The following is a 20,766-nucleotide window of genomic DNA, read 5'->3' on the forward strand; positions in this document are numbered from 1 at the left end:
GTGGAGATGCCGGTGATGGACTGGGGTTAACAATTGTAAACAATTTTACAACACCAAGTTATAGTCCAACGATTTTATTTTTAATCCCACAAGCTTTCGGGGGCTTTCCCCTTCCTCAGGCGGTGTGGAAGTTCCACACCGCCTGAGGAAGGGGAAAGCCCCCGAAAGCTTGTGGGATTAAAAATAAAATCGTTGGACTATAACTTGGTGTTGTAAAATTGTTTACAATCCTTTAATAGTGACAGTTCGAACTTGTGATCCTTGGCATAGTAGAAATTATCTCTGTAAGGTGTGTGATGAGCACTTCCTTGTGCGTCAAAGAGCAAACGCAAGAAACAATTCTGACGTGTGGACTGCCAGCCCCAGTGCACCAAAGTTTGAGTGGGGAGAGCGATAAAGTGAGGCATTAGCAAAGAGGCAGTAATACTAAAAATGGAGGCTGTCATGGCATATTTTGAAAGTTGCTAAAACTGACCTGATTTCTACCTCCCTGACAGTGTAACATATGGAACCATCATTAATAATATTTAATTTTCAGCCATTTAGCTTTACAGTATGTAAACCCCCCCCCCCCCTGACTAATTTACACTATAACCTCTATATCATCTGTGTTTAACCTGTGTTGCAGTTAGTTGTATTGTCAGCTTTTATCCTGTGTAGGATATTAATTGTCACCTACTTAGCGTGTTTGATCAATGGTCCAATAAGAATTCCACCCCCTTTCCCCTCCTTCAAATACTCTACAATATTATTAAGAACGAATTTGAAATACTCCCATGTGAAGTGAACAGCATCACCGACTAATTTATTTTAAGTGGCCTATGAAGTTGTTGTGCAAACATGTTTATCTTTATCACAGTAACTTGTGAGTTAGAAGTAAAACCCAAAGATGGAAATCAGCAGATATGTTTAAAACTTGAGAAAAATAAGCAAAGGCACCCAAAATACAAGAGGGTTGCCTACATGAGACAAAATCTGCACTGCAGCATTGCCGAGATTGATATCGGAGAACAGTATTATGCATTGAAATACCAGCTGACCTGTCCCACCCTCCCAACCCCCACAAGAAGCCACCTGTACACCATCAGGGTAGGACCACCATTTTCAGATGAGATAAAATTAGTCCAAAAAAATCCAACTGTAACACATTCAGGTTCAGAGTATAAAAAGCATCAAACCAAAAAAAATTGGATTTATGGCACAGGATTTCAAATTCCAGGTGCGGCCTACGGGTTTAACTGGAGCGCGTAAGAATGTCCTCCAACATCTCGTCTTGTTCCATCGGCGTCGCGACTTTCTTGTCCTCTTTACTTACTTTCTGCTTCTTACTTACAGTTTGACCGATGGCATCGTCCTTGGTAAGTTCTTTGGCTAGAATAGAAGTCATAGCATTGCCTCTTCGATTAGCTGGGGAAGAGAGAAAAACAAGGGCATCAGCCTTTCTATCACGTTGCAAAATGATACTCTACACGTTTAGCTAATGGAGATCAGACTCCTGAATCTGTGAAGATCCCAACATTTCAGATGTGACACTAGAATCCATAACAAGCACGTGACAGAAAAAAGTAAAACTCAGTGACAGTACGGACAACCATAAAATAACAACAGGCCACCAAAAGACTACAGCCCACCTGGCCACAATGACAACTCACTGTCTTTAATTACTGTAAATTAAAGTGGGCAATTATATTTACATACGATATATCCCTGGTGCTATCACGTGAACAATTGGGGAGTCACGCCAGGTATGTGTCGACCTTGCCTCAGTCCAATCTTTGCACATACTTGCACTTGGAATGGCTGCAATTTAATTGGTGCTGTTCTGGAGTGGGTAAGCTTTTTGTCACCATTGCTTGCTTGAAGATAGTTTCACATCTGGGAACAGGCCAGAGATGAGATTATTCCTTTCTCTGACTAGGCCTGTCAAGTTAATGGTTATCTTCTGTCGACATAAATGGAGGTTTCTGATAATCACTATGCTTAGTACCTTTGAAATAACATGCATTCATTATCAAACGGTTAAGAGTCACTGTCAGTAAAGCATGCTTGGAGGAGAGGAGAGGAAAGGGGAAGGGGGAGGGGGAACAACTTGAATTTTAAAAAAAGATTAGTGAAACCACACAAATGCACGGCACGCTGTTTTGGATAAACTTCTCACCGGTCCTGACTTGTAGAATAAATCTAATAAAGTCACAATGTCAAGTGAGCCAAAAGATAACTGTCAAATAATATCATACATATTCAAATCAAAGGCTCTTGATTTTGTTTAAACTCTATTTTCTTCATCTTTCTCTTCACATTTAATCATTACTGAGGCATTTTCTCCTGGAGAACGGAAAGGGCAAAGTGGAGGGTTCTGATAATTACTATGCTTATTATCTTTGAAATAACACGCAGGTAGGATCCTCATGTGTAAAATTGTATTATTTCACAGTCGATAAACATAAATTCCAGAGCTCATTGAGACTGAAGTGTACCCATAAAAAATGTGGTGAGCTTCACCAGTTTGTGAAAACAGAGACTATTACATGGTGATGGAACTCTGCACCTTTGGAAAAGGGGAAGGAGAGGACACTAGTGGAGGCCACCAAGCCTCATAGAAATTACAGCACCAGTTAACTAAGCACAAGAGACGCACTTGACAAGGGTGGGATTCCAATTTCCAGTCAAGGATTTCTGCATATTAAAACTAGCTCTCGGTACTGCATTTCTGTTGAAGGCTGATCACAGACTGGTCATGAGATAGTCCACAGTCCAGAATGTCCTGCTGTCTCGACTGGAATAATATGGATAACAGGATGCTAGTCTAAAGGTAAGAAAGATGGGGATTAATATGAGTACTCTAATGCAGAGTGATTAGGATGATCTCTGCGTTTCATTTTGTCATAGATTTGGGCCTCAGATTGGTGTGGGGGGGGGGGGGGGTGGGAGGGAGGTGTTTCCTCAAGAGGGAGAACTGGGCAAAATAGTAGCCAGAGATAAGCAGTAGAGGCAACAGAATGCCTAAGAAGCCTACATAATGTTTTGTCTGCCCTTCCAACTGCTGTGTGTAGATGAGAACTATGACGTAGAAGAGAAAAATAAATAAATTATGTGCATTAAAAAGAACCGGAAAGGCACCCCTGAAGGATTAATGGAAAAGTATTCCACCCAGTGTGTAACTGAGATATCCAGGCTAAGCCCCGGTCTGACGTCAGTTAGCTGATCTCAGACGGGGCAGCAGAAGAGGACATAAAATTGTCCTTAATGCCGCAGGCTAGCAGGGTTGGAGGAAATTGGCCAGCTATCTTGCGGTTGATTGCTATCTAGTAACCCTTACTGTAAAGTATGTTTGCGTGCATGTCAGGGAGGACAAACTCATGGTTAGCTTGGGTGCTCCCAAGGGTGAAATATTCTGATGACACATACCGTCTTGGGTCATAGAGTCATAGAGTTATACAGCACGGATAGAGGCCCTTCGGCCCATCGTGTCCGCGCCGGCCATCAGCCCTGTCTACTCTAATCCCATATTCCAGCATTTGGTCCGTAGCCTTGTATGCTATGGCATTTCAAGTGCTCATCCAAATGCTTCTTGAATGTTGTGAGGGTTCCTGCCTCCACAACCCTTTCAGGCAGTGAGTCACACATGAAGAATGATTATTTGGGGAGGGACTGTAGATTAATCTGTAATTTCTCACTCTCTTCCCTCTCCGCTCGCCCTCCACAATGTGGAATCTTACCCCAGTGAGAAGTTTAAAAAAATGGAAACCAATATAAAAGAAAATAAACATCTATGCACTGTCATCAATAACGTCATCACTCAAGTTATATATTGATTGACCTTCATCTTGGTGCAGAACTGCCTTGTTTCCTAAACTGGAAACATGACAATAAATCTTTAACATAATACCAATAAAATCAATAACGTTCCTGTGTGAGCACCACTGAACTTGGCAGCAAGGCAGGAGGAATGAAGAAACTGATAGCACACCACCTGATAATGACATGCAGAATTTCTTAAAGTCAGCACTGCAGATATACAAATTGTCAGCAGGAGCTTGTCCCACTGCAGTGATTGACTCATCAGAGATTCCTCTCATTGGGCTAACTGCCACCCAAAGACTTCAGAGGAAGAGCTATCACTGGAATTTCACTAAAGTGTAATAATGGCAGGTCTGTGAAATGTTCATAATATGCCCATGTAAACTCTGAAGTACACCCAGTCATACTATAATAGGCTCAGGCTTGGTGAACCTGGGCTATGTCTGCAGACAGCACTTGAGCTCGACACTATCGGTGGTTACTGTCTGCCAATGGTAGTGGTAGGGTAAACTATTGGTAAATACAGGTCTGCCACTGGTAGTGATAGGTTAAAGTACTGGTGGTTACAGGTCTGCCACTGGTAGTGATAGGTTAAAGTACTGGTGGTTACAGGTCTGCCACTGGTAGTGGTAGATTAAAATACTGGTGGTTACAGGTCTGCCACTGGTAGGGGTAATTAGGTGAGCAATTGTTTAATTGGTACACTATATATACACAATTGTTATTTGTATGAAGTTTTAAATAAAATTTAAGTTTTAGAACAAGCCTCTTTATATTGGGTCATTTTATGCTCTTCAATCCAGAGCGACATTTATGTATTATCTAGGGATACTTCAACCAATCCAGCTGTTACGTAAAGGAGTTGAGGGAAGAAAGCAACTTGCAAATTTACTCCCCTTACTTTTTCCAAAGATGCAGAGCTTCTAATAATACAGTAAAAAGCAACCTTCATCCTTCAGGACTGGGCTTTGTGGTGGGGATTCACCATTAGCACTCAAGGGATTGAGCAGGGGATTAGGAACAATGCAAGGAGGAGGAACAAACCAATCTGCAGTAAGGCTGGGAAGAATTTGCTGAACATCATAAGACCAGGATAGCCAAACATTCAACCTGTCATCCTTAGAGAAGCTTTGTCAAAAGTGGAGAGGGAGCCACCCCTGGATTAAGCAACCACCCACTAACATGATCAATGGAACTGGTAGCATGCAAGTAGTGCTAATTAACTGCTTAAAATTACAGTCAAGACCCTTGTTTAAGAATGCAATTATGGGGGTACTTAGGAAATTATATCCATCTCCTTTACCTACATTTGCACTAATTGGAATTTAGGTTGTCATTCCTGGTGACACCAGCAGGGCTTAATTGGACTCATTGGCCGGGGTAGGAGAAAAGAAATTACCCAGGATTCTTGCTTATTGCTTTTTAGTGACGCCTGCTGGAAAGAGCCCACATGTGCACCTCAGATGAAGAGAATTGGACCGTCCACAGACAAATGGTGAACTGACACCGTCTAGGCTCACACATGAAGGACAGCCATGTGGGTAAGGTATTAAAGAACTGCTGATGTCCATGCAATTGTACCCCAGCAAGATTCAGCATTCTTAGGAGAGGAGGGTGGTAAATCTGGAAAAAAAAAATGAACACCCAAACACTACAATACAATGAGACAGACTCTACAACAAACATCTTTGGGTGTGACCAAGTGGTCTCCATTGAGTGCTGAACTCTTACGGCAGCTTTCAGTTATTGTCGGACTGAAGGGAAGCAGTCGTTTATAGCCAGCCTGTCTCGACTGGCGATATTTAGAGTGGAAAAATAAATCATAATAGAAGTTTAACAGGAAATAGCTCAATTCAATACACCAATATTTTTCCTTTGCTTAGCTTATCAGCAGTTTGCCCCCAACACACTACTATAAAAAAATAATGCACACCCTTCTTTAATATCATCTGAGCTTGGTCATTCAGCCAAGAGTGGGCACGCGACCAATTCCCAACCCTCTGGCAATGCAGTTCCACATCTGCGATCTTCCCACCCACAACGGTAGGTCAAAATTGGAAACACATTGTGATGAAAGTGCCAGGCATCCCAATACTTGTTTACCAGTTACCATAACTACTACTTTTTTTTTAAAACCAAGAATTGTATTTTCAGAAGACATTGAGGGTAATTTGAACTTCACTGCCTGAGCAGTAACCTGGCACAGTGGAACTTTCATTCTATTCAAATCAATGGACAGAGTCTGTAAAGGGCCAGATTACTGCCCAGGCGAAGTTGAAAATTAACCCCATTGGCTCAAAAAATCTTTGAGTAGATAACTTGTTTTGGTTTGTGCCTGCAGAACTTTATCTGCCCAGACGGTGCCACTTTGGTCCTATTGGGTGTTACTTTTTTGGCACTAAACGAACTTGAATACTCTTCAGGCTTTTGCTGTTTCATCAACTTTTTAGAACTTAAAAATATGCCATCCCCCTCAATCCTTTTCACTCAATTTAAAAATAATGTCCAGCCCTTACCAACTTATGTAGATTTTCCCTCTTTTACGGAACATGGATTTTGCATTATTTACATTATCTCATTAAGTTATCAACTATATTAAGAACTGTCCAGCTTGCACTTCCTATTCTTCGTACCCATCAGAAATACTTGATGCTAACAACAGAACATAAGTATCAACTGATAGGTAGAGCAAATCCCATGAAATTCTACACTTACCGAAAGCACTTAAACCGAGGGATGGGAGATCAGATTGGAGCTACATCGCCAGAGCGCTGCGGACCGCGATTGAAGAAGTGGGATGTGAGCAAACTTGTGATTGGATGTGTAACTTTTAGTAACATCATCTCAGAAACTAAACTTCTAGGCCAGGCCTTTCCGACTCTCTGCTCGCCAGCCTGCAACCTTTCTCCCATTAAAATGAAAGGATGAAAAATCTTACAGAAGTGGAAAACTTTGGTGAACTATGCTCTGTATTTGCTGCTAACAATTTTTTCTCTTTGCAAAATGTTAATATGACAGGTTACGTATGTAGAATATTTCACTCTTTGCTCCAATGATGTTACCCAGAAATGGATTTCCCAGCATTACTGAAAGGGTTAAGATTATGGGGTAGGGATTCGGAACAAGCAAGAAAACATTTTCATTTTTTGTTACCAGGTCACTGTCGTCACTGATATCAGAGAGAGACAACATTGAGTCTAAAGGAAATAAAGAGAAAACGTTAACTGTGCAGATAATTTGCAACAGGCACTGAAGTAAATGAACTTCCAGAATATTTCTGTTTTGCCTGGAGACATGAGAGGGGAGGAGAAGGGGAGATGAAAGTATCAACCGCCATTAATTCTAAGTAGGCAATAACAATGGCATCCAAATGACCAAATCAAACCCTGTAGTGCGAGCCATCTTTTTCTCAAATGTGGTTCATATCGTTAAATCATTTAAATGGATATGTAGGCTGGAAGCCAAAAATACCATTTGTATTACATGATGCAACATATACACAAACACAACCCGACCGTACCCGTGAGCAGATACGAATGATTTTAAATTAGTCAAACACTGACTACTTTCTGATGGAGATAATTCAAATTTTGTCAGATTCAGCAAAAGGAATAACAACCTTTTAGGTATACTTTGGATATTCTGTTTGTGCTGTGTCACTCTTGACCTCCCTTTTTTCCCCCGCCTAATTTTCTTCCTTCCTCCCCAGAAGGTGCCAACTTGTTGAACTACAGTTCCACAGGTGCAGGCTAGTCTCCAGAAAGTTGGTGAAGTATCCAATCTGTAGCCCAGACAGGGCGTGGCTGTCTTCACCTAACATCCACCAGTATTCACTGGACAATGAAGAAGAGTGGGAACACTGCCTGAGTTTCCCCTTTACCAGGCCAGAGACACTGAGACCAACTGTAGTGTCACAATTGCGTACCTGGCCAGGATCACCTAACTTATTATATGTGAACATTAAACTTGGGAATTGCCTGGTCTATAGCTAAATGCTGACTAACCCATGAGCAAGGATATATCCTACCCAATAAAACATAAAACATTGGAAACGTTTCTAGAATATTCTTGGTAAGGATGACATTAAAACAGTTTTCCCTTGTGTTCATAAGAAATAGGAGTAAGAGTAGGCCATACGGCCCCTCGAGCCTGCTCCGCCATTCAGTCAGATCATGGCTGATCTTCGACCTCAAGTCCACTTTCCCACCCGATCCCCATATCCCTTGATTTCCCCCCAAAGACAAGTGCTTTAGTTGGTGAAGTATCAAAAATATTTAGTTCAGTGGCTAAAAAGAGTTAGAACAATTTGCAGTAATAACTCAGCAAATAAATCTTCTGTTGTGCTTTGAAATGCAGACACCAAACAGCAAAACTGATTGTTTCTCGATTGCACTCAAACTTATACGCTGTAGCTGGCATGAATGCAGTGCACAAATTTAGAGCCCACGTTAGAATGGAAAATGAATAATTAAATGATTTCAATAAATATTCACCAAATACAGTTCAACAAAGCTGAATGCTCCCAGTGGCTTTGCGTTCAGTATTTGGGAATCTGAGTTTGAATAGATCCCAGACTGGTGGAACTGAATTCTCCTCTAATGAACTTTAGACCCTTAAAACCAAGAAGCCTTAACCTAAATCTCAGTGGGGAATGAATGACCAAATAAACAAACAGCACATAACTACTGGTAATTCATCAAGAATAGCTACCAAATGTGTGGTATCACTTAAAGGCCACAGTGATAGCAGGAATGGGAATTTAAATGTTCCACTGCTGCCTCAGGATAGCTGTCTGAAGTTTGGTTTAAAGGACATTTTTGGAGATTTAAGGGGAGCTTTACTCTGTGTGTCATCTATGATTGATTCATGCATAGAGCACAATAAGCAGGGAAATAATTCTATTCCTTGCCCTGATGAGTAAAATATTCCCGTAAATAAAAAAAAACATGAGTCAGAAGAAATTATTGCTAATGTAGTATTGGAACAAAGTCACAGATGTCATTTTATAATTTTCTTATCTTAAGTTGACAAATTAATTGGATGGAATTTTGAGGCTTCACGGGGAAAAAGAAATCTATCTATTCTATTTATAGAATCGTTCTCGTTCTTATTTAAATTTAGCTTAATTACAAAGTAGAAGCTGTTCATATCAACCATCAAGTCAGTTAGTTGGAAATTGCTAAACAACACTTAGAAACACAATCACTTTGCCTAGATAAATATAGGATTAGGAAAAAAAAAATGTAAATATGCAGTGTTCTAAGCTCCCGCCATTATTAATGCATAAAAAACCCGTCAATTTGTGCCACAAATTGCTGAACGATTTACGGCGCTCCACCAGGAAGGTCTTAGGATACGCCATTTGGATGCACCAGCCAACCTACTTGAAGAAGAAGAGGACGAGGACCTGCTGATTGACTAATGTTGCTGAGTGGCTTTGGTTTGCCTGCTATTCATTGAAGTAGCAAGCATTTTGAGCTTGACAAATATTAACACCTGTGAGGTATTTGTATATTTGTTATATTTAACGTAAGGTGATTGACCTCCGCGAAAACAGGAGCTTGTCGTCAACCTCCCCGCAAATGTCAAGAAATTGCTAGATTTGTGCCGTGACTACGAATGAATCTTTTCGCAGACACCTAGGGCTGCTAGATCATGTTGTAAGGATCCTGTTAATGATGTGATTTATGAACCTGACATGAAACTCAGCCTTGGAGGCCCAGAAAGGGAACGAAAAGTTAACAGGGAGGCCCAGAAATTGCTGGAGCGGAGCATCTCGTGGTGAGCGCCGTGAATTGGATTTTTTTCCCCTCACCCCTCAGAGAAACAGATGATCTAGTCATTTATTTCATTGCTGTCTGTGGGTCCTTGCTGTGTGCAAATTGGCTGCATTATTTCCTACATTACAACATTTGACTACATTTCAAAAGTATTTCATTGGCTGTAAAGAACTTTGAGATGCCTGAGGTCATGAAAGATGATATATAATGCAAGTTCTTTCTTTCTTTCAGACCATATGTGAGCAACACCATGCAATATCTGCTAGTAATTTTAAACTGGATTTATTTTAAATTACTTCAATCACTTTTACTTAGAAGCTCCTAAGAAAATGTGATAATTTTCCAAAAGATTGCAACTATGCTGGTCTTATTTTAGAGTAAAGGATTTTAATCAAATGGTCCAATATTCCAGCACAGAATTACCCTGATCATATGCTGTATCATTGAGTAGATCCAGATGTTCATGGCACTGTGCGGAAATGTGAATTGCATTCTGAGAATGTGAGAGTGAGCTGAAAAATCATGCCAGCTCCTGAATCAGACTGCTATATATTAACTGTATCCTGACTAGGAATTGTTAACGAACTGATCAAGTTGGTTGCGCAGGACACAAGTACATTTTTCTCCTTTTCTGAAGTACGGTTCTAATGGGTGCAAGCAGCTCTCTGGTCCCTCAGCCAATCACCATTTTGTCAGCGTACACAGCCGGTGTCAGCAGGCTATTCAACATTTAAAGGCATCACATCAGAGCCTAATCTTGTCTTCATCTGATAGCCACATATCTGCACTCTTCAAGGGCAACAACCCTGACTGAATTGTCTCCTCTTAAGCCCAAAGTTGCTGAGGTCTAATGTGGTGCCCCTGGCATCACCCAGCTTGAGATCAACCAACTTAAGAGACCAAACCTAGAACTTCTTATTTTGTTTGCCTCAGTACCTGCAATTAGACGTGATTTTTAACAAGGGGTCAAGACAGTGGCATACTCGCCTTATGATGTAGTTGATTTAATCTTTATACCAAGTGTGAGTCCAAATAAAAATACAGAACCTGCTGGTTTCTAATTTCCATGCTACGGAATACTAGGATGATACCTAGACTTGATCTCAGGCTAGGCAGTCGGGAAAAGTACCGAGTAAAGGATGCTTCCCTGGAGGGTGGATCAATAAGACATCCTGCTGACAGATATAGGGTTAGATAGGGTCTGTTGGCCTTCTTTGGATATAGTGCCTGCCTTGACCTGAAGGAAAAGAGTCATTCTCTCCAAACAAGAAATACATTTGCTATAAAATATTAAACTAAATAGCACTTCAGATTATCAGATTGCCAAGGACCTGGTGGTGTCATGGATCCGTTACTAACACTCCTGCTGGGTCAGTACGTTGTGTGGTCAAGTCCCACAATAAGACTTGATCATAAAGTAATTAGGGATCAGGAAGGGCATCTTAAGGCCAGATGTGTATATAGGATTGATAGATTTACTACAGCCTGTACATCTACACTGCTGCTGGGACAATCCTATCACCTGCCACATTCTCCAACTATGTTTACTTTGTCAATTAGTTCAGTTGGTAGCAACTCTTGCTTCTTGATCAGAAGATTGCGGGTTGGTTCAAACCCACATCAGGACTTGAGCTAACCATCTATGTACTGTGGCAGTGCTGCATTGTCGGAGATATCATGCTGCAGAAGGGACATCCAATCAAATTCCTGTCTGCCTGTCCAAATGGACGTTAAAGATCCAACTACAGTATTGGAAGAGGAGCATAGACCTCTCCCAGTGCCCTGGCCAACATTCACCCCTGAACCAATCCCACCAAAAACAGATTAACTGGTATTGCATCTCATTCCTATTAGTGGAATGTCGCTGGTGCAGAGCAGTTGTTGTGTTTACCTACATAACACTCATTGGACTTCAAAGTAATTCATGGTGTGAAGTACTTTGAGATGGGTTACATAGTTACAGAGAGTTTACAGCACAGAAACAGACCATTCGGCCCAACTGGTCTATGCCGACGTTTATGTTCCACACGAGCCTCCTCCCACCGTACTTCATCTAACCCTATCAGCATATCCTTGCATTCCATTTAGTCATCACAAGCTTGTAGGCCTGATTATAGGGGACTGCAGCCTCTCTCGTACATTAGACATAAGGGAGATGACATGGTGAGTTGCTACATAAATTCTTCTCTTCCAGTAGCTTTCTCTTGCTTGACAACACTGAATCCCAGTTTGGCAACAACCCAAAACCAGGCAGGTTGCAAACGCAAGCCTAGAGACACATGAAGCAGCAGGTCTTCCAAGGGATGCAGGTGAAGGGGAGATGAACCTGCTGCGCCATAATATGAACAGCACTGCTTTAAATTGTCTCTCTTTAAAGGTAGTGTAGTGGTTATGTACTGGACTAGTAATCCAGAGAGCTGGACTAATAATCCATAGGACATGAGCTCAATCCCACTGTGACAGTTTGAGAATTTTAATTCACTTTTAAAAATCTGGAAATAAAAAGCTGGTATCAGTAGAAGTGATCATGAAGTTGTTGGATTGTCATAAAACCCAGCTGGTTCACTAATGCCCTTTAAAGAAGGAAACCTGCCGTCCTTACTTCATCTGGTCTCTATGTGACTCCAGTCCCAACCCAATGTGGTTGACTCTTAACTATCCTCTGAAGTGGACTAACAAGCCACTCAGTTGTGTTAAGGAGACAGCCCACCACCACCTTCTCAGGGCAACCAGGGATAGGCAATAAATGTCGGCCTTGCCAGCGACGCCTATATCCCAAGAATTAATTTTTAAAAAATTAAGCAACATAATTACCTGATTATGAGAAAACAGTATTTCATACACCAAGAAATGAGATGATTCTAAGTGGATTTCAGCTTTGACCATACTTTGAGTTAATGATGATATTTCAACATACTCTACTTTCTGACCTCTGCCACAAATTAAATATAGTACTCAGGGCAATTAGTAAAAATCGTTGCATTATTAAACTGATGAATCCCACACGACAGAGACAAGAAATTAAGAGCTTAAACACAGATTATACTGTGTGCTCAAATGTAATTTATAAGTACTAAAAATGTCAAATCAGTCGAGTGAATTTCCAGGATAGAGGAGACTATTTAGGACTAGGACAGTGCAACTGCTGTATATTTGGATCACATCTATTACCACCACTATAGTGGCAGTAACATAATCTGCTGTTGTCAATGACAGGAAGTGGGAGGACAATACTCACCCATCACTTTGTCTGGAATGTGTAATTTGATCCAGTCTGTTGCAGAGTAATTCAAGTTCTCTGCAATGTGCAATTTGATCCAGTCATTGTCAGGCAGGCTACAGAGTTCAGACAAGACACAGTGCTAACACTACTGAATTCAGAGAACACACAACGTTAAGACTACTGAGTTCAGAGAAAACACAGTGCTAGTACTGCCTAGTTCAAAGAACGCACGGCCTAACACTACCGAGTTCAGATAGGAAGGTGTGAGGCCAGGGAGGGATTTCAACATGAGGATGAGAATTTTAAAATCAAAGTGTTGATAGACCGGGAGGTCAGCGAGCACAGGGATGATGAACGAGACTTGCTGCAAGTTAGGATATGAGTAGAGTTTTGGATGAGCTTAAGTATATTGAGGGTGGAAGATGGGAGGTTGGCCAGGAGAGCATTGCAACAGTGGAGTCTGGAGGTAACAAAGTCATGGATGAGACTATCAGCAGCAGATGGACTGAGGCAGGGGCTGAGACGGGCAATGTTGTGGAGGTTGAAGTAGGTAGTCTTTGTAGCGAGAGAATGGAGTTTGTGCCAGGGATCGAAAACGATGTCTTTGGTCGTCCCGATGTTTAATTGGAGGAATTTGCAGTTCATCCTGGACTGGGTGTTGGACAAGCAGTCTGACAACACAGAGGCAATGGAGGGGTCAAGAGAGGTGGTGGTGGTGAGGTAGAGCTGGGTATCGTCAGTATACTTGTGGAACCTGACGTCATGTCTTCAGAAGATGTCGCCAAGGGGCAGCATGTAGATGAGAAATAGGATGGGGCCAAGGATAGATCCATGGGGGACTCCAGAGGTAACGGGGCGGGGGTGGGAAGAGAAGCCATTGCAGGGATTCTCTGGCTATGACCGGATAGGTAATAGTGGAACAAAGCAAGGGCGTTCCCACACAGCTGGACAATGGAGGAGAGGCGTTGGAGAAGGATGGTGTGGTTAACCGTGTTTAAAAACTACTGAAATAAAGATGAGGAGGGATAGTGCATCACGGCCAAAGTCACAGAGGATGTCACTTTTGACTTTGATTAAGACCGAAACCTGATTGGAAACATGGAGTTGTGGGAAAGATGACAGACAGATATGGGGCCAATGGAGAGCAGCATTGCCTTCTACTCCACAGCTGCAGACAACACAGTGTCTTTTGGAATACAGGCGATAGCTGTTGGGAATTGCAGGAAACAGAAACTGCACAGTGCCTCCTCTTCACTCCTACAGCTACACTGCCAGTTGGGTTATATGTATCTACGAATGCTGCTCATCCTCCTTCTGTTACTCCTTCACTTCTTTATTCAAGAAAAAGAGATCATAAGGTAACTATAGATAAGCAAGGCCATTTGGCTCACCTTGAATCAAGTGTTGATCCCTCTTTGTGTGAAGAATGATTTCTTGATATCATTCCTACATTTGAATCCATGTTGTTTTCTCCTATACTAGCGATCCTTCTTGTGGCTTTTCTCTGCACTGGCCACGACACATCAGTACCTCCCTTGTGCCTCAGTGACCAGCACTGGACGTGGGAGTCATGGTGTGGTCTGAGCAGCAGATTCTTCACAACTTCCTCTGACATAAAGGCCTGGACTTTTCTTATGAAAACCACCCACTTCTGGGTGGTGGTCTGTCAAGTGGAGTGGGGCAGAGCCCCTCAGAGTAAATTCCACCACAGAACTGGCCGCCTTGATGTCTGCTATGATTTCCCTCCCAAGACCCCACTGTGGCCCTGATCATTCTGCTGGCAGCGCACCCACCGGAATCAAATGAACGGGGGAGGGTTGCTAAATTCAAGCAGCAACTGTTGCCACTACCTGCCTCCTAATATTTAGCTGGCGACCACATTGATCTCCTGGACTGCCACAGGAACATAGGAACAGGAGTAGGCCATTGAGCCCCCCGAGCCTGTTCCGCCATGGTTGATCTGTATGTTGACTTCATTTATCCGCCTTGGTTCCGTAACCCTTAACATCCTTGCCTAACAAAATTCTACCAATCTCAGTTTTGAAATTGCCCAGCCTCAACAGCTTTTTGGGGCAAGAGATCCAGATTTCTACTACCTTTTGTGTGAAGAAGTGCTTTCTGACATCACCCCTGAACGGCCTGGCTCTAATTTTAAGGTTATGCCCCTTTGCTCTGGACTCCCACCAGAGGAAATAGGTTAGATAGAGAGAAACTATCAAATCCTTCTTAAACGCCTCAATTAGATCACCCTTTAATCTTCTATGCTCAAGGGAAGACAAGCCTAGTCTGTGCAACCTGTCCTTATAATTTAACCCTTTTAGCTGGGGTATCATTTTAGTGAGTCTGTGCTGCACCCCCTCCAAGGCCAATATATCCTTCCTGAGGTGTGGTGCCCAGAACTGAATGCAGTACTCTAAATAGGGTCTAAGCAGAGCTCTGTACAGTTGCAATGTAACTTCCTCCTCTTTGTATTCCAGCCTCCTTGAGATAAAGGTCAACATTCCATTAGCCTTTTAAATTATTTTTTGTATCTGTCCACTAGCTTTTTGTGATTTCTGTACTTGGACCCCTAAATCTCTCCGCTCATCCAGTTCCTAGCTTCTCGGCATTCAGAAAATACTGTAATCTATCTTTCTTAGGTCCAACGTGGATGACCTCACTTTCCCACATTAAACTCCATCTGCCAGTTTTACCCACTCACTTAATCTATCAATGTCCCTTTGCAACTTCCTGCTCCCATCTAACTTAGTGTCATCAGCAAACTTAGATATACGGCTCCCTATTCCTTCATCCAAGTCATTTCTAAATATAGTGAAAAGCTGTAGCCCCAGTACACATCACTGGGGGACACCACTAGTCACAACCTGCCAATTTGAGTACATACCCATTATCCCTACTCTTTGTCTCCTACCTACTAACCAATTCCCTATCCAAGCCTCCAATTCCATGTGCTCTCATTTTTGTTAACAATATCTTATGTGGGACCTTGTCAAAATCTATCAGCATGATCTGTAAAAACTCTGACGAAACTCTCCTGTCTGCTGGGAGAGTAAGGCCTCCACATTGCGAGTAGCTGCTGGCAGGATTTCATGGACAGGCATAAGTCCCACCCTGGCACTTCACCAACATCATCTCATGCCGTTTGTGGGACCTTGCCGTGTGCAAATTGGCTGCTGTGTTTTAGTTCCTTCATTTCTTTCTTTCCTTCCTTCCCCTGGTATGGCCACCATCTTCACTCCTGCAAGGCCAAGGGGCACAGGCTTGGGCCTATCCAGAGCACAACATGCTTAACCATCCATCACCATATCAGGATGGACAACAACAAGCACTTTCAGGCCTCACCCTCCTCTGCCAAGTCCACCTACTACTCCAGGGTCATCCTGGAGAGCAATGATAACCCTCCACTTCTTTACTGCACCATCAATCATTTCCATAAACTTGCCCCTACATACCCCTCACTTCCAACAAGTTACAAGGAACTCACTGTTGCCGTGGTGCACTATCCCCCCTCAAACTCACCCTCATGGCCTGTAGTCATCGATCACCATCATGCCTGGGGACTCAGCCTGCTGCAATGCTTGGTGTGGAAGGGCACCTCGGGAGCAGCAGGTGCACCTTTGAATGGCCTACGACCCTAGTGAAGCTCCCATGAAGGCCTGCCTGCCACTAAACGCCAAAATGGCAAACAAAACATAAATGTAGTGTCATGCATGTTGGTTGGACCAACGCAGAATACGCCATCATTTACAGGGAATAATACTGAAAGAGGTTGAGAGAGAAAAAGATCTAGGTGTTATTGTGCACAGATCACTGAAGGTTCATGACCAACGTAGAGAAACTATAGCTAAAGCTAACAGTATTGCGTTGTATTAATAGGACCACTCAGTACAAATCAAAGGACCCCCTTCTGTCTTTATAAAGGTCGCTGATTGGACCACATCTGGAGTACTGCAGCCAGTTTTGGTCCCTCACATGGTGGGTGATATAGTGGCCTTGGAAAAGGTTCAAAGGAGAGCTACAAGAATAATTCCAAGCTTAAAGAACCTTAATTACTTAGATAAGAGCTGGATCTATTTACTTTAGAGCAGCGTAGACTTAGATGCGACCTGATAAGAGGGAGACTGGGGAATGGGGGTGGGGAAGAGAGGAATGGGGGTGGGGAAGAGAGGAACGGGGTGGGATAAGTCGGGCAGAGTTGGGAGTAGCAGCAAGAACATGGTGAGTGGGAGTGATGTCGAGAGAGGAGCAGTGAATAAAGGGGTGAGTGAAACCTGGGGACCTTACTGTGGGTAAAAAGTGTGCATCTCATGTCTGCTGGGAGGGCAATTCATTGTATCATAAGATTGTAGTACAGTTCGTTAGCAGGCTCAGAACTGAAGTCAGGGAGAGTGGGGACTGAGCACTAGACATTTCTACTTCTCCTTCAACCATTCGAATATCCCAAAGACGAGCAAAGGGAGGAAGAACAGAACACTCGCAATAAACTCAGGACGTGGGACATTGATTTGTGAATTGAGAAATGAAGTGTAAAATTAATCTTTCTTATCCGAACAAAATGTGACTTTAGTGAGCTTTCCCTAGAGTACTCCTTTAAGTGCATGCTTTGTGGAGCACACACATAAGGCACGGTTCTGCAGCAAATTAAAGGCTCCACTCCCTCATGTGTGCAAGCTAGCCTAAAACAAAGGCCACTGCTTCTCGGCTTTGAGAAAAACAGAATCATGGAATCTGATCCTTGTGCCCTGGGATCCCATGCCATAAAAATGGAATTTGACTTATTTAGTCACCATAAGCCATTGGGCCTGATTGGAGGGAACTGCAGCTTTTTTTGTACATTGTATGAAAGGCTACTGGTTTTCAATTTTCACAGAAAAATGAATAGAATATGATCCCCAACAGCAGTATAAATCCCAGAATAAAAACTGAAATTGATTTATTCAGTCACAGTTAACTACACCTTGCTTATCACCTAAGGTGGGATCCTTTCACACTCAATTTTCAGCAATTACTCAAATCTCTCGTCAAATCTCCAAACTATCTGAAAATTATGGTGTCACTCACAGTTTTTAATTTTTTACTCCAATAACCTTTATGCAATTCTTAAGTGCGCCTGCTGGCCTAGCTTAACAAATTGCAGAAAATCAGCTGCTTACTTTGAGTGCACTCCACTTTAATGATAAATGCTATCAATAGGGAAAAGGAAAATAAATAATGCAATGTGTGAAGAGCTCTCTCAAGGTGTCGCCTCAGAGTCAGAAGGTTGTGGGCTCAAGTCCCACTCCAGAGACATAAGAACATAAGAAATAGGAGCATGAGTAGGCCTGAACACAAAATTTAAGCTGGCTTTCCAATGCGTTACTGAGGGAGTACTGCACTGTCGGAGGTGTCGTCTTTCGGATGCGACGTTAAACCGAGGCTCCATCTGCCCTCGCAGTAAAGATCCCATGGCACTATTTCGAAGAAGAGCTAGGGAGTTTTCCCAGTGACCTGGCCAATATTTATTTCTCAACCAACACCACTAAAACAGATTATCTGGTCATTACCTCAGTGCTGTTTGTGGGACCTTGCTGTGCATAAACTGGTTGCCGCGTTTCCTATATTACAACAGTAACTACACTTCAAAAGTACTTAATTGGTTGTAAAGTGCTTTGAGATGTCCTGAGGTCATGAAAGGCGCTATATAAATGCAAGATCTTTCTTTTTTAACTATGTGAAAATGGAATCAGAGGGTTGTCCTTAATCTGGCTCATTCTTAAGCATAGAGCTAGTCTAATTTCTTTAAAGAATAAGACAAAGATGAGATAAGAGCATTAATGTACTACACACAATGGTTTGAGATTCTACTCGGGGGAAAATGGAGTTGCGCCCAATGGAATCTAATGTCTGTTAAATTTTTAATATCAGTAAAGAACAGTTGATCCCATTTTCTCCCAGCTAGCATTTTTTTAAAAAGACGATTCAAGCTAAACTGAAAATTGCCAGGAGGTCCAATGGACTGCTTGTGACCTTGTTTAAACAGCACTTTGTATCGGTTGCAGTCAGACTGCAATGGAAGTGAAGTCGAAGCAAGATTATCCGCCCAAATGCACTTTGTGTGACTTTTGCACCCGAATACACAGTTTGTATTGATGCAAGGCCAAAACCACATTGTAAAAAAAAATATGGTGGGCTTTGGTGCTCAAGAGTTAAAATACAAGTAGCACATATAAGCCTTTTTATGTATTAAAGTGTAGGAAAATGGCCCTTGCCTCGTACGCCTGTGTCATTGACCCTGATCGCAGCCACAAGTAAACTGAAAGATCACTCGGCAGAGACAAACATCTATTTTGTGGTTAATATTTTAACTAACTGGGCAAAATTACTACCTACAACAGTGCTTAACTCCATATGGTTGTCTCTCTCTCTCTGCTTTCTGAAATGAGCTCCCTGAAAATAAATTATTCAGTGCGAATTGGTTCAGTGCTCACAATGATTGCACTGTAAATCTGTTCTCTGACAAAAACATGCGCCTTTTTAACCCAAGTGTAAACTTCATTTCCTGTCGGGGTTTTTTTTTGTTAATAGTGGGTGTGTACTGCAGTAGACAATCTGCAGACAGAGCACAGCCCTAGCATCAATAGCCGAATCACACCTGATAGTATGGGTGTGTACTGCAGCAATGTCAAGCTGCACACAGCTACATCGAGGTCGCACAGTGAAATATAGTGCTGCAGCAAGGGATTAATGCGACAGATTGTTGGGACATGCTGACGGGCAAAGAAAAAAGAGACCGCATGAAAGGTCTAAATAGCAGTAGTGTGATTTGCAGACCCCAGTATATTAACTCGGAGTGCTGTGGTGACATTCATGAATCACCTTATTCACAATACAGCATATTGAAACCATATTATTGCAAGGGTGTAAGAAAAACTGGAAGCTGCTTACTAAACAATTAAACAATTGGGGACATGGCAGTGGTGATTTGAGAAAACAGACTGGCAATTTGCAGTGAACTGCAGATAAAATCAAAACCTTTCCGGCAAATTTCTCTAATTCTATTGAAAGTTATTAAAAAGTATAGCGAATAAAAACACACTGGCTATACTGTATGGTAAATGCAGCATCAAAGCCTGTAATCAAGTCTCAGCTTCTCATGATTTATTTCATCTTAAGCCCTTTGATTAGGTTACAGTCCCACGACTCACTTCCAGGCATCTAACGCAGTAAATGTATCAGCAAAGTAAAAACTGCGTTTCTAGCAGAACAAAAGATTAACACAAAAGTGCAAGGGGGAGTTGCTAACTTTTTAAAATGTCATTTGAATCTTGAAGCAAAGGCATCAGCCCAACATGTTCTCTTTTGTCCTGAATGACTGTGTCTTCCTGTGTGTCTGAAGCAGCTTTAGTGTATAATGGAGTGTAGTCATTAGGGATTTTCAGTGTATTCAGCTCTTTCTGATTTATGGTAACTATGTGTTACTTGCGCAGAAACTGAATTAGATTATATTGATTGAACTCTAATGGTGGTTTAGTGGAGGCTGCTTTTAAGGAGACTCAATTCGTGTTATATGTATAATCAGAAGCGCACTGTAATACCACGTGGTGCATTACAATCAAGGTTATGCTGTGTAGACATCCTTATTGTCTGGATTCTCCTGGAGACGCTCTCTGATTGGTGGTCATGTCTTTTCTTTCGATTGGTTCAGCTCTGTCCTGTTGGTGATTGTTGACTTATCGGATAGTTTCTGATTCAATTAGTTCAGTCAAATAAATGACCGAATACATTTCAAAAAAGAATTTCTAAGCGATACAGCTGTTGTGAGTTCAGCATTCCTTGCTGCTATGGACACGTAGATTATAACATTGTTCAAGGCTATGATTAGTATTTATATTGAATACTGTCTGCTTATCGTTCCCTCACTGTTGAATCACCATTCCCCCCACCTTTGTAGCGCTGGGCCTGCCAACACTGCGCCGTCCAACA

The 20,766-nt window shown here is 42.1% G+C and overlaps 1 protein-coding gene across 1 annotated transcript in view; it reads right to left on the reverse strand.

Annotated features, from left to right (window-relative positions):
- Positions 1 to 1,064: 1,064 nt before the first annotated feature.
- The window catches only part of LOC137332311 (protein diaphanous homolog 1-like), a 347,604-nt gene continuing 327,902 nt past the window's right edge, over positions 1,065 to 20,766 (reverse strand). Inside the window, exon 27 of the mRNA XM_067996041.1 lies at positions 1,065 to 1,407. Within this exon, the coding sequence (XP_067852142.1) occupies positions 1,235 to 1,407 (173 nt within the window). The 3' untranslated portion in view covers positions 1,065 to 1,234. The remainder of the gene's footprint in view (positions 1,408 to 20,766) is intronic.

Source organism: Heptranchias perlo, chromosome 14 (assembly GCF_035084215.1).
Source record: "Heptranchias perlo isolate sHepPer1 chromosome 14, sHepPer1.hap1, whole genome shotgun sequence".
In the NCBI taxonomy this organism is placed as follows: domain Eukaryota; kingdom Metazoa; phylum Chordata; class Chondrichthyes; order Hexanchiformes; family Hexanchidae; genus Heptranchias; species Heptranchias perlo.